This window comes from Budorcas taxicolor, chromosome 14 (genome assembly GCF_023091745.1).
Source record: "Budorcas taxicolor isolate Tak-1 chromosome 14, Takin1.1, whole genome shotgun sequence".
Taxonomy (NCBI): domain Eukaryota; kingdom Metazoa; phylum Chordata; class Mammalia; order Artiodactyla; family Bovidae; genus Budorcas; species Budorcas taxicolor.
In genome coordinates this window covers 43,850,402-43,865,109 of record NC_068923.1, presented here as the reverse complement: position 1 = coordinate 43,865,109, position 14,708 = coordinate 43,850,402, and the positions used below count along the sequence as shown (strand labels likewise).

At 44.5% G+C, this 14,708-nt stretch overlaps 2 protein-coding genes across 16 annotated transcripts in view; one reads left to right on the top strand and one right to left on the bottom strand.

The window, feature by feature from the left end:
• Positions 1-648: 648 nt before the first annotated feature.
• CRH (corticotropin releasing hormone) lies at positions 649-1,221 on the top strand. The gene has a single exon (XM_052652014.1). It carries the CDS (start codon positions 649-651, stop codon positions 1,219-1,221), a length of 573 nt encoding a protein of 190 aa, XP_052507974.1.
• Positions 1,222-2,870: 1,649 nt separating this feature from the next.
• The window catches only part of TRIM55 (tripartite motif containing 55), a 59,931-nt gene continuing 48,093 nt past the window's right edge, over positions 2,871-14,708 (bottom strand). For 5 of the 15 annotated variants that reach the window (XM_052651727.1, XM_052651726.1, XM_052651728.1 and 2 more), the window contains 2 exons: positions 5,165-5,317; positions 3,803-3,917 (listed from right to left, as the gene is read on the bottom strand). In XM_052651727.1, the coding sequence (XP_052507687.1) occupies positions 5,259-5,317 (59 nt within the window). In that variant the 3' untranslated portion in view covers positions 3,803-3,917; positions 5,165-5,258. Of the gene's footprint in view, positions 3,918-5,164; positions 5,318-8,354; positions 9,337-12,605; positions 13,116-14,708 lie in introns of those variants that run through there. The other 10 variants (XM_052651731.1, XM_052651729.1, XM_052651738.1 and 7 more) reach the window with 8 other exon arrangements.

Sequence of the window (14,708 nt, the reverse complement as noted above, 5' to 3'; positions counted from 1 at the left end):
CGCGTGCGTGCGCGCGCGTTTGTGCGCGCCCGTGCCACAGGATTCCGATAGATAAAAGTAGCTGAGATGCTACTAAAAGCAAACTTAGACGGCGGCTCAGCGTTACCTGAACTGGCCGTTATTCCTCTCTGTGTAAACGAGCCCCCATCCATCCCGACCACCGAGAGAACCAAGGGCAGGGATGGGAAAAGAGGAAGGAGAGGCAGCAGTTCTCAGTTTGCAGAAAAATGCTGAAACATCAGGAAAGGGTGGTGGTGGGGTCGCGGGGAGGGGGAAATGTTTAGAGCCCTTGAGACCACGAATTTGCAGGTCTTCTTTAGAGGCCGGGGAATTGGTCTGGGGGAATCGTTAGACAGGGGACTCGGGGACCCTCCCTAAGTGAGTCTTGTAAGGAGAGTCGCTCCAACTGAGCCTTGTTGCCGCGCCCTGCCCTTCCAAGCTGCTCCCCTTCTTGGTCTCACTCCAGCTCTGGAAGTCCTAATTCGGGCGCTTCAGCACTACGGACAGCGCCCCACCCACGCCGGGAGCTGGGTCTGTGGGTGTCGTCCTGCGGGAAACTCCCAGTGGAGCTTAACTCTGATAATTCTCTTTTTTCCTCTCTTATTCCGCCCTCTGCCCACCTCTGTACCGCAATTAGCGCCCGCTAACATGCGACTGCCGCTGCTCGTGTCCGTGGGCGTCCTGCTGGTGGCTCTGCTGCCCTCCCCGCCATGCAGGGCCCTCCTCAGCCGGGGGCCCATCCCGGGTGCCCGGCAGGCATCGCAGCACCCCCAGCCCCTGAGTTTCTTCCAGCCGCCGCCGCAGCCCCAGAAACCCCAGGCTCTGCCCACCCTACTCCGCGTTGGGGAGGAATACTTCCTCCGCCTGGGTAACCTCGATGAGACCCGGGCTGCTCCCCTCTCTCCCGCCGCCTCGCCTCTCGCCAGCAGAAGCAGCAGTCGCCTTTCTCCGGACAAGGTAGCCGCCAACTTTTTCCGAGCGCTGCTGCAGCCCCGGCGCCCACTCGACAGCCCAGCGGGTCCCGCGGAACGCGGCACGGAGAACGCCCTCGGCAGCCGCCAGGAGGCGCCAGCCGCCAGGAAGAGGCGATCCCAGGAACCTCCCATTTCCCTGGATCTCACCTTCCACCTCCTCCGAGAAGTCTTGGAAATGACCAAGGCCGATCAGTTAGCGCAGCAAGCTCATAGCAATAGGAAACTGTTGGACATTGCTGGGAAATGAAACGGTGCGTTTGGCTAAAAATATTCTGTATTTAGCACAAAAGTGAATTTAAAAATCTAAAAATTAAAAAATAAAAACACAGTATTCTATACCATAGCATTGGTCTGATACCATTTGTTTATTTTTATATAGATTGAGATGTAGAGGATGTACAGCAAGAGCGCCCAGACCCCTTAATTAGCATGCACACAGTGTATTCATATGCAGTAACGGCGACAGTATGTAATTCGTGTTCTATACTTCTAGTTTCTACTTCCAGGTGTCTTTAACAGCGTTTTATAGAGAGTATAGACCCAGGGGAAAATGTTTTGAAGAAGTAGACATAAGTCACCATACTGATTTTATTGTGTTTTGAGCTAAAAAGAATATCATTCTCTAGGGTGGGTGAGACAAAAATATGTAAGCTCTTTGAACCAACTTTTCCTTGTAAACGTTTCAGTAATAAAACATCTTTCCAATTCTTGATCCATTTGGCTCTGTAAGAGAATGCTGAATATTTATATTTCTAATAAAAGCTGCAAAGGTAATCACGACTTTATTTTTCCTCTCCAGTGCTCACAGGGGAAAACTGAGCTCCTTACTTCCTCCCAATTGACATCAACACAAGAATAAACAAAACTCCTGGCATTTTTATTTTCTGCTAAAACCACAAACATATGTCGATGGCTCTCACAAATCCTGCAACTACCTTGGACTCATCTCTGCACCTCAGATTACCCCTCTGAGGTTGAGTTCAAGAATTTAGAGAGTTGTTTACAGTTCTGAGGCTTGGTAATTCTATAAATGAAATATTGATTCATAACATAAATAACATTCAACCCTGATTAACTATAGAAAGTATTAATCACTCATGAAAGTGTTAGTCGCTCGCTCAGTTGTGTCCGACTCTGCAAAAATCTCATGGATGGCAGCCTGCTAGGCTCCTCTGTCCACGGACTTCTCCAGGTAAGAATACTGGAGTGGGTTGCCATTCCCTTCTCCAGGGGTTCTTCCCAACCCAGGGATCAAACTCAGGTCTCCTGCATTGCAGGCAGATTCTTTACCACAGGGAAACCCCCTGATTTGTCATAAGATGTGATGTAATTGAGGAGGACAGGGAAGGAAGAAGGAAAAAGAGGTTAATGGTTGTGGTAAGGCTTCCCTCCAGTTAAGAGGGCCAAAATGTTGCATTGTTTTTTTCTATGAGAAAGGTTTACTTTATCAAACTATTACTTTGGTACCATTTTTTTTTTCTAAGCTATTTTCCATTGCTATCTTCTAATAGGAGAAACAATAACCTCTCCACTTAAAACAACTAAATGTAGTTGCTATAAAGTGCCCCTTGGGAACATTTTTCTTATAAAGCACATTTCGAATTTAATAACTTTACAAGCACCTCATTTATGTCTATGCCAACACTAATCTCTTTAATTCTTAGGAATATAAACTATCTCTATGCACTTCTAAAATCAAACAGTACCCCTAATACAGTTTACAATGCACTTGCCTTTGGTAGTTTAGTTATAACTTTAAAAATTCAATCGAGTGTTTAATATTTCAGAATCAATTTGGATGTATGAAGATGCTTAATCCCTTGAGACCCTTTAAATTCACTTGACTAATGGATTACTACAATGATATGAACACAAATAAATCACTTTAAGACTAAGTTGTTAAAAACAGCATTTATTTAAGAGTTCATACAGAGTGAAGTTAAAACTTAACTTTACAAAACTTATGTTTTGAATGAGGTGTTATGGGGGGACAGCACATGATTTAAATACATATATATGTACATGTATAATGTGTATCGTGTGTGTGTGTATATATATATATATATTTAAATACATGCAGTTGCTCTAGAGTTCAGACTGGTGCCTCAGTGGATACATGAGACAGTAGACGGTTCCTGTTGAAAAGTCTTTTTCAGGTAAAATACATGATATCCGCATATTTGAAACTAAGATTAGAAAAATGTCATAAGAAATGTCCTTGGCCTTTGCCTTCTGGGTTAGGAAAGTGTCACCAGAGGCAAAGAACATTTCTGGATATCCATCCAGCGACATCTGTTGTGGAAAAGAGAAAAGCTTTGTGAAGCATATCATATCTTTGGTCAATGATTTACCTTTTGTCCATATATTGATAAATCGGTCACTTCTGAATTAACACTGAATTTCACTGACCACCTGCACTGTTGAAGAGGAAAGAGAATAAGAGCTACTGTGATATCAGAACAATGGCCAGTGCCTATTAGAGACGAGTGTAGTGCCCACTTTTTTCAACACTTGCCACTTGTTACTGATGTACACGTGCACATACTACACCTACACACCCTTCATAACGTTTCCCACACAATAAAAAATTTGTGTAAGATCAAGTTCCTTTTTTCCCCAATGCTTTTCTGCAACTTTCTTCTCAGAGCATTGTTCTCCCTCAATGTGTTAGCTAAGCCATCTGGAATTAAAGGGTATTTTTGGTAGAAATGCCATTCAGAGGTCCCTTTTGTCATCTACATGATCCTAGTTTCATCTGGGTCCCTGCTGCCTGTGAGTGTCTCAGCCAGGCTGGCAGAGGCGCAGCAGTTGGAATGAGTATCATTCGCTGAGGGAGTTCAACCAGGAAAAGGAGAAGACATGGCGAGCTGGCTCAGAATCAGCTCCACTCCCGCTCCCTGAAGCAGCAGCCTGTCTCTGGAGGGGAGGGCTCTCAAATCCAGCCTGCAACAGAAGAGAACCTGCGTCAGAGGCAAAAGAGGCCAGTCCTTTCCAAGTTGGTCCAGTCCTTTTTCTATGGAGGAGAAAGGATGATAATAATTATACAGGACATAATTATTATTAGGGATGGAGAGCAAGCCCAGGTTATCTTGACTATGGCCAAGAGCCATGAAAGGATTTCACACACAGGGATAAAAGTAATGCATGCAGTGGAGGAAAGTTCTAGGGAAAGAGTATAGGCTATTCTACTTTTTTTTAAGTCGACCTGTATATCATTTACTGAGATGAAAATCGCATTAAAACTAACAGGAGTTTGGATTTAGAAAAGTCTAAGATAAAATCCTAAATTAAATGACTTTGCTACATCACATGACATAATCTCTCCACTGCTAAATTAAGAATTTCTAAAAGCATGTGAAAAATACATAAGTAAATTTTGCAAAACTGTAGGTTTTGAGAAAGGATTCATTTCTCTAGGCAATAAAATCTAGTAACATAAACATTTCTAATGAGGTATCTTTTATAGAAACCAGACAAATCATAAGTTATGATTTTGAATCTAATCTCAAAAGTGAAATGTATTTATGATGTTTTGAGTTTAAAAAATAACAGTTTAGTAGAATCAGGGACACTCATAAAGAAGTCTTGCTGAAATGCAATGTGTTGTAAAAACACAAACTCCTTACGTGGAAGGTATGACACACACAGTTCTTCCTAGGAGAAACACCAAACACAGACTAACTGATGACTTCACTGGTAAAGTGATCCTGTGAGATTAGAACGCTGCTGATACCAAAGCAATGAAGTAGGCACATGCATTCAACCCAGACGCCCAGGGTGGTTTTTTGAAGCTGTTATATGATTGGACAACACCCGGCACAGGCAAAGCAGGACTTCAGTGAGTGTGTTGTTTTGTTGCCACTCAAAACAGTTTCAAGTGAAAAATGAGCACTTGTCTTACACTTTACCCGATTTTGCCCTAAATATATATTTGGGGGTAATGTTTCAAGTTCAGTAAAATTATCCAAAGTCCTTATGGCCTTAGGATTACCCTTCTCCTTGCCATGTTGCTCTCTGATAAAAAGTTAAGGGGGGCCATGAAATCATATTAGCCATGGAATCATATTATTTTTATTAGAATAAAACGGAAGCAGGTAGTTTTCTATAAAGGAATAGCTGAGACATCAAGTGTGACTGGGCTTCTTTTTAAAAAGGGTGTTATTAGATTCTGTTGGTAACAGGCTAGCTACCTGAATGTCCTTGAAGTTAAGGTGGAATAAACATCATCTTGACAGAGGTCCATCTAGTCAAAGCTATGGTTTTTCCAGTGGTCATATATGGATGTCAGAGTTGGACTATAAAGAACGCTGAGCGCCGAAGAATTGCTGCTTTTGAACTGTGGACTGCAAGGAGATCCAAACAGTCAATCCTAAAGGAAATTAGTCCTGAATATTCATTGGAAGGACTGATGCTGAAGCTGAAACTCCGATACTTTGGCCACCTGAGGCGAAGAACCGAGTCATTGGAAAAGACCCTGATGCTGGGAAGGATTGAGGGCAGGAGGAAGAGGGGACCACAGAGGATGAGATGGTTGGATGGCATCGCCAATGCAATAGACATGAGTCTGAGTAAACTCCAGGAGTTAGTGATGGACAGGGAGGCCTGGAGTGCTGCAGTCCATGGGGTTGCAAAGAGTCAGACAAGCAACTGAACTGACAGAACCTGTTTATGCACACCAAACTCTTCTCGTCCCCATCAGAGTTACCTTACTCTCATGAATCCTAACAAAAAACCCAAGTGATCTGAGCACATCATTGATATGTAAAGACAGCACTTTTTTTCTAGCCATTCTGCATGAGCAAACAGTGAATTCTGCATAGATGAAGAGACCATCAGGCTTCACTGTGTAGCCTCTTTTTCTTGAAGACAACTTCTAATCTAGAGGAAACTTCTGTGACAGTTTTCCTGAAATATCTAAAGGGGTGAAACAAATTGTGTAAGGTATAGTCTGTGTGGGATAGAATCTTTGTGACACTGCTGGAGGTGTGCAAGCTATTTGGATGGCTTTTGGAATTTGTATTTCTGTGCTTTTTTATATTCAAGACTAAAATCTGTGTGTTAGTCGTGTCCAACTCTGCGATCCCATGGACCTTAGTCCACCAGGCCCCTCTGTCCATGGAATTTCCCAGGCAAGAATACTGGAGTGGGTTGCCATGTCCTTCTCCAGGGGATCTTCCTGACCCATGGATTGAACCAGGCAGGTTCACATCTGATCTGAACCCAGGTCTCCTGCACTGCCAGCAGATTATTTACCATTTGAGCGACCCGGGAAGCCCAATGGAAAATCTATCTTCCATTTAAAATGTTTTGGCAGTTAATAGCCTATAGCCTTCAAAACTTGGTATCAAATAGTTTACGTTCGCGGCTTTAACACCCTCACATTTCAGTCAGTTATTAGATTTTTCCTTCCAACAATATGGACAAATGCTATCTTTCAGAGAAGAAAGGCTGGTGCCAGAGCAGGTGCCAAGAGCAGAGATTATTCTGAGTATCTGTAGGTGATTACACTGTCTCCTTGGTCTTGTTTATGTGAACTTGAGGATCCCCAACCATCTCAGCAAGGAAGTTTTATGCAAAGAGGCTGAGCCTGGTTTCGAATCCCAGAATAACAAATTAGCAATACGACTCAGGCAAGACACTTAACCTCTCTGAGCCTTTTTTCTTCTCTTCTGTAAAACAGAGATGACACCCTATAACCTGCCTGCAAATGCAGGAGACATAAGAGACATGGGTTCAATCCCTGGGTCAGGAAATCCCCTAGAGGGCATGGCAACCCACTCCAGTATTCTTGCCTGGAGAATCCCCATGGACAGAGGAGCCTGGCAGGCCATGGTCCATACATCACAAAGAGTTGGACATGACTGAAGTGACTTAGCATGCATGCATCCTATCCCACAAGGCGATCATAAGGACTGAATAAATAATGTACCTAAAGCACCTGCCGGAGAAGGCAATGGCACCCCACTCCAGTACTCTTGCCTGGAAAACCCCATGGACGGAGGAGCCTGGAAGGCTGCAGTCCGTGGGGTCGCTAAGAGTCGGCACGACTGAGCAGCTTCACTTTCACTTTTCACTTTCATGCTTTGGAGAAGGAAATGGCAAGCCACTCCAGTGTTCTTGCCTGGAGAATCCCAGGGACAGGGGAGCCTGGTGGGCTGTCATCTGTGGTGTCGCACAGAGTCAGACATGACTGAAGCGACTTAGCAGCAGCAAAGCACTTGCATGTGACTTACTTATATTAAGTGCTTCATAAATGTCCATTTCCTTCCTTCCTTCCTTTCTTCTTTCCCATATTAGTGAAGAGGCTCCTCGGCCAGGCAGAATCACCTGGGGACTATTTGTGAGGAATGATTCACAACAGCCAGGACCCTCAGTAAAGAAAGACAGTTGTATTGGGGATGTTCATCTTTTCAGAACTGGACATCATGTATGTTTCAATTCTTTTAGCATGTTGTAATCATGACTAGCTATCACCCAGTCCAGTGTATCTCCATGTGGCCCGACTTTAAATATGGCTCTCTCATAAAGGAAGAATGAGTTAAAATTTTAGAAATCTTTCTATAAGCACAGTCTATTCAATCATAGGTTCTTCCCAGGTGATGCCAGTGGTAAAAGAACCTGTCTGACAATGCAGGAGATGGTAGAGACACAGGTTTGATCCCTGTGTTGGGACGATCTCCTGGAGGAGGGCATCCCAACCCACTCCAATACTCTTGCCTGGAAAAATCCCATGGACAGAAGGGCCTGGCAGGCTACAGTCCATGGAGTCACACAGAATTGGACATAACTGAGCATGCATGCACGCATTCAATCATAAGCAGACATTTTCCCTACAGCCTTCCCCAAGAGAACTTTATATATGCATTCCTTTCAATAGTTTTCCAAATGCTGGCTCTCCTTCATCACAGGAAGTGCTATTTCTTAGGAATACTGATGTCCCATGAATCTGAACAAAGGACAGAGAATGATAAGCACTGATCTTCTCTACCTGCTTTTGTTTGTCCTGAGTTGGAGTTTGGTCCAAGGTGCATGACAAAGGAAAGGGTTGTTCGTCCCATGTTATTTCTAAATTTCACACATTTTCCTCAGGTAACAAATGAACAAACCTACAACCATCATTTAACACTGCTCTGTCAGCATGGGGCTTCAGATAAGTTAAGAAGTGTGAGTTTTAGTAATAAAATAAAACCAGGAGAAAGAATAGGGAGGCAGACTTTTCCATCTCAACTGGGAGACCCAGTTCAGTGAAGATCCACAGAAGACCAGCAGAAGGGAGCGACACACCTTTGCTCAAAGGAAAAACTATTTTTCTCAGATGAACTTGACCAGAAATTCTGGGTATTCATGAACCAGACTCAGTCAGAAACATAAAACCTTTTATTTTCCTTTGATTTCTTTGCTGCTATCAAATGTCCTTTAAAAGGGAATGAATGCAATGTCAATTTATGGTACTAGAGTATCTTTTCCCTGTACAGAGGGGGAGGGTCATGAGAGGCGCTGTTACTCAGGGCTGAGTGATGTGTGGGCACCATCCTTCTCATGTTATCATCCAGCGCCATTTCTTGCTGATGGAGATTGAGGAGCATGCTTCTGCCAGAGGCTTGTGGGCAACCTGTCCCTGAGTACAGGACAGTTCCAGGCTATGGCCAGTGTTGGCTTGGCCTGAACTGTGCATGGTACTTTGAAAAAGACTTTAATTAGTTGCAGACATCAAGAATCAGGTGCAAGAACATGGAGGAAAAAAAACTCTTGTCACTGTTGGTGGGAATGTAAAATGGTATAACAGAGCATCGCAGTTCCTCAAAATTTGAACATGGAATTACCATACAATCCAGCAATTCCATGTTTGGGTATATACCCCAAAGATCCGAAGGCAAGAACTCACACAGATGTTTGTACACTTATGTTTACAGTGGCACTATCACAACAGCTGAGAGGAAGCAACTTGAGTGTCCATCAATGGGTAAGTAAACAAAATGTGGCCTATGCATGGAACGGGATAGTGTTCTTGTTGTTCAGTCTCTCAGTCGTGCCTGACTCTTTGCAACCACACAGACTGCAGCATGCAGGCTTCCCTGTCCTTCATCATCTTCCCGAGCTTGCTCAAACTCATGTCCATTGAGTCAGTGATGCCATCCAACCATCTCATCCTCTGTCGCCTCCTTCTCCTCCTGCCCTCAATCTTTCCCAGCATCAGGGTCTTTTCCAATGAGTTGGTTCTTTGCATCAGGTGACCAAAGTATTGGCACTTCAGCATCAGGCCTTCCAATGAATATTCAGGGTTGATTTCCTTTAGGATTGACTGTTTTGATCTCCTTGCAGTCCAAGGGACTCTCAAGAGTCTTCTCCAACACTACTCAATCTTAAAAAGAAAGGAAATTCTGACACCTGCTGCAACAGGGGTGAACCTTGAGGATGTTATGCTAAGTGAAATAAGCAAGTCACTAAAAGATACACTACCATCCCACTATCTACAGTCATCAAATTCATACAAACAGGAAGTAGAATGGTGCTTGCCAAGGGCTTCACCAATGGAAAGATGATGTTTAATGAATGTAGAGTTTCAGTTTTGCAAGTGAAAAAGTTCTGGAGATTGGTTGCATAATAGTGGGAATTTACTTAGTGATACTGGGCTTCCCAGGTGGTTCAGTGGTAAAGAATCTGTCTGCCAGTGCAGGAGATGCAGATTCGATGCCTGGGTTGGGAAGATCCCTGGGAGAAGGCAATGGCAATCCATCTAGTATTCTTGCCTGAGAAATCCCATGGACAGAGGAGCCTGGTGGGTTCCAGTCCATGGGGTCACAGAAAAGACAGACATGACTTAGTGACTGAGCATGAGTGCCTTTACCTACAGGCAGCTTGGCCCACTTGATTGAACAAAATGAAACATGCTTTCCTGATATTTATGCTGGCATAAGTCAGGGTAGCCATGTTTATAAGAGGAATTACTTTTTGCTGGCCTAAAATAAAAGAGTGAGCTGTGCCAGGTCATGTGATGAGTGACCAGTGCCCTCAGGCTGCCTCTCAGCTTCCCAGGGCCTCTGTAAGGTACCAGCCTCGGCCCTTCTCCAAATGGCCAGCTTCTGTAGCACCCACAATTCTGATCCGTTACCTTGTACCTGTCCCATGTTCCATTCCCTCAGGCATATCCAAGCGATATTAACTGATCAGATGAATTGCAACCAAGAGATTAATGGACGCTGACAGCTTCAGGTCCACTCCTGTGAGATACCACTTTACATAAAAATTGTCCTGCTTAGCCCTGTGGGCTGGCTGCTGTATGTATGTCAGTCACATGCCCGGCCAGGAAGGGGAGGGGGCCTGGCAGCGAGGAAACTGTGTCCAGACCCCACCCTTGGACCTCCCCCTCCACTCTGCCACTTCGAATGGCAATCACAGATTCTACTTGATGGAAGGGTCTGGTTACCACTGCATGTTAAAGGCTAGTCTTTCTGGGGCAATCCAAAGGAAGCTTTGGCCTTCTACAGTGAAAGCCATTTGCCTTAAAAGAATGAGGGTGGGAAGGGTAAGTTTTGACTGGAGGCTGCTGGGTGGGTGACCACCAGGGTCTGTCCTGCACCTGCTGGGCTGAGTCAGAGCCAGATGCTGGAAACAGGTGTGAGGGGGAATGCTGAGGGCAGGGTCAGAATGTTTATTCAGAAAGACTAAACCCCAGCACTGGCTTCTCCCTACTCAGCATTCCTGAACCTCGGGCCTCGGATAGCTTAAGCATCATGGATTCCAGGACAGCCAAGAGCCTGGGCCAGTCATCAAGGCCTGGGCAGTGCCTGGGACCTGGTCTGTGACTCACAGCCAAGAGCTTGAGCCCCAGAAACTCCGTTGGGCAGGTCTATCCTGGGCATTTCCGTCACAGGGATACAGTCTTTACTGCTCAGTGGCAGAGCAACTGAGGTATATCAGGACTGCAGCACAGAGCTGTGAAAATACAGCACGCTCTCGGCGGATGCTTGAGGAAGGGTGAAGAAGACACACCCTGCCCTCCAACACAAGGAGCCCTGGAAGGAAAACATTCACTAAAGGGCATTTTTCCCCTGAGGAGAATTTACAGCTGTGAGCACTGAGGGATGGGAGGGATGGATGGAGCTGATCTGGGGGCTTCACCACCTGTAGCTGCCTCCCTCTTGCTCAGTTAGGGAAGATCAGAAACCAGGCCTACGAAACAAGAAGAAATTAAATTCACCCCTTTTTCTTAACCTGGAGGAAGACGTCTGGTATACTGACTTTGGGCTGTTTCAAACACAGCCTCTAGGAATAGAGGGAGTTGGGGTGGGGGGCCGGAAGAAGTGAAAATGTCGATGTCACAGTTTTGCAGACATTAACAGCCAGCCTTCTCAGGCATGGACCTGCCATTATGTGTCCAGCAGAGTGTGTGTGTGTGTTCTCAGCCTTTCTGAAAGGAGAGCTTTATTACAAAGGATGCTAATTAGATTATCAGTTCCTCACAGATAGGACTTCTTTGCCTTGTGTGAGGGAAACAATAGGTTTTCCTCAAGAGCAGAGCCATGGGAGGTCCAGTTCATGGACGAGAAAGCGGGATGGTTGAGGAACTGGCTCAGAGTAGCTCTAAAGATAAAATGCTGAGATCAGAACCCCACAGGGAAAAGAGGCAGCCAGAGCTGCTGAGCATGTGAGATAGGCTGACTGCACCCCCACAAGTCAGAGACAGGGAGGAGAGGGGTCAGCAACTGAAGGACCGGTGCTTTCTCACAGAGGGTGGAAGCCTAGAACGGACCTCTCTGTGCCAGTGTGTCATGAGGGATGAGTCAACGCAGAGAACCCTTGGTCACACTGTTTTTGCTTCAATCATATCAACCCTGATAAAGTGGGGATTCACCCACTTTCCCTAGATGTGCGTGTGACCTCCATTCTACTGCAGGCACGCACTCCGTGGTGGTGGACAAGGGGTCACTGGGCACCAGGCTCCCAGCTGCTCCATAATTTGGAGCAAGTCACTCATCCTCTGTGATCCTCTACTTAAAAATGAGGAAGTTTCATAATAACTGAATCACTTTGCTGTACAGCAGATGTTAACCCCACTGTAAATCACTTATACTTCAATAACACTAATTTTATGAAAAAATAACAATAACAGTATTAAATTTTAAAAATGAGGAAGTAAAAAAATTCCTACTGTGCAGGGCTGTTGTGAGGTTTAAATGAGAGGATCTCTGAAAGACCTTGCACAGGACAGAGCAACGTGCATGTTAGCTATGGCCTTTGCCACATGGCACTGGTTTGCCAGATGCTTTGAACAGTGGTGGATTTGTTCTTTGCTTTGTGGGTTCTAGTGGGGAAAAGGCATTTCATGGAAATCACTGAGATACACAAATCAAGGAAGAAAAATCCACAGGGTGTACAGCACTAATAAGGGCCTTAAGTTAAATCAGAATAACAAACATTAAAGAAATTACAGAACTAAAACTCAAGTAGCTTTGTCATGACTGCTACTGCTGCCAAGTCGCTTCAGTCGTGTCCGACTCTGTGCGACCCCATAGACGGCAGCCCACCAGGCTCCCCCATCCCTGGGATTCTCCAGGCAAGAACACTGGAGTGGCTTGCCATTTCCTTCTCCAATGCATGAAAGTGAAAAGTGAAAGTGAAGTCGCTCAGTCATGTCTCTTAGCAACCCCATGGACTGCAGCCTAACAGACTCCTCCATCCATGGGATTTTCCAGGCAAGAGTGCTGGAGTGGGGTGCCATTGTCTTCTCCATTCATTACACTGCTCACACGTAATTTTCATTACATTTCCCTCTTAAAAACAGGTACATCCATTTCAGCTTCCTATTAAAGTGACTTTTAGTAAGGAAGCTATTTGATCTTGAGAAATATAGCCTACAGTTTTAGTATAGTTTTTTTTTCCCTTCTAGTGTTAGTGGCTCAGTCATGTCTGACTCTTTGCGACCCCATGGACTGTAGCCCACCAGACTACTGTGTTCATGAGATCCTCCAGGCAAGAATACTGGAGTCAGTAGCCATTCCCTTCTCCAGGAGATCTTCCCGACCCAAGGAATGATCCCAGGTCTGCCGCATTGCAGGCAGATTCTTTACTGTCTAAGTCACCAGGGAAGCCCCTTCTAGAAAAACCCCCAAATTGACACTTACCAGGATATCACTTTCCCTGCAGGGGGGAAAAAAAAAGAGAAAACTGCAATTGCAGGATACAAATGAAAATGCAGTAATAATGTAATAGTCTCATTAAAACTTACTTCTTTAAATAAAAGCCTTCCTCTCTCCAAAATTTTTTTTATGTAAAAATGCTTGCATTTCATTATCAGAACTTCGTATAACTTCCAGGACTATCAGCTCCTGGATAATATGCAGTAAATGTAGGCCTGAGTGCTGATCATTTTTTCTCTATTTTTACCAAGTGAAATTCCAGCATAGTCAGGGTGCCTGGCTTAAAAGTGATTTGATTCATAAGCTTGAGTCTCCTAATTTGTATAACACAAGCAGTTGCTCTCAGTAGAGATTTCTGTTTGAAAATAATTTGACACCCTGAATCCCTCAATTAAATTTAGAGAACATAGTTAAATTTTCATTCATTTCAGTTTGTTTTGGAAAATTAAATAGACCATTTCAAAGAACATAGGACCTGTAGTCACACTCATGGGAAATCATATTCTTGGTCTACTGCTTTATTTTTTAAAACATTCTCTGATACCTTGTGAAATTAATCTCATGCAGGATAGAAGCTTTTGCCTCAGACATCGCTCACCACTGAGTCCCTAGTGGCAGGTGGACTTGACATTTACCCTTAAAATCAGACTGAATTATTTGGTCTCAAAGGTTATTTGCATGAAAATTATTTTATCTTTTTGCATGTGATATGTTGTGGGGACCCAGGGCTCCACATACCTGCTTTTCTTTGGAACACTGGCTACTGTTCATCCAAGTTTAAGAAAATATGGATATTTTCAAGGAGACTAAATCTTAGGTAGGGAAATTTTATAAGATCTCAGGCCTGGGGACACAGGTATTGGTTTCTGAGAGTCTAGGAAATAAACCCTGGGCTTCAAGAAGAGAAGAGAATCTTGGCTAGTGGCATGTATCTTTCTTTCCCCCCTTCCTTTCTTCCTTCTTTACTTTCTTTCTTTCTTCTTTCCTTCCTTCTTCTAGGAAATGTTTTTTATTTTTCCCTGGAGGAGCACCTTTATAATCTCAAAGGGCAACATTTATGGAATGTGGGCTGGGAACTAAGATGGCCATGGGCTGGTGTTCCTTGGAGACAGTTCCTGCACAGGACTTGCCCTCCACACACTGCTTCTGCTGTTTTAGGGTAGAGAATCCAAAGGTGTGGGTCACCCACATTGTCCCTGATGCTCTGTCTCTGAAATCATGATATATTCTATAGGAAGCATCTGGTAATCCTCAGGACAGGAGGAAGGACCATCTGCACCTTTTTGTCAATCTTTGGGTGGGGAACCTTGTCAGCCAAGAGGACAAGCCTAGGGTTGGAAGGCCCTGGCCCATGCTGGGGGGCCCTCTGCAGTCCTGTGGAAACTGGTGTAGCCAGCACAAGGAGTGAACTGGGACAGAAGCATGTCATTAAAATGCGCAGACATCTTAGCTCATAAAGCGATTTACATCTACAGTAAAAATAGGGCCCCAAAGACCTTAATCATCTGATTGTAAAGTTAAGCCTAGTCACTTAAAAGCATCAGGCACCTCGGCTGTCAAGACCTTGCTCTACTAGGCCTTGCTGGTGGCTGTG

Bases quoted from the DNA above. Each gene is read 5' to 3' on its own strand.
- CRH (XM_052652014.1), top strand. From the start codon at position 649: ATGCGACTGCCGCTGCTCGTGTCCGTGGGCGTCCTGCTGGTGGCTCTG.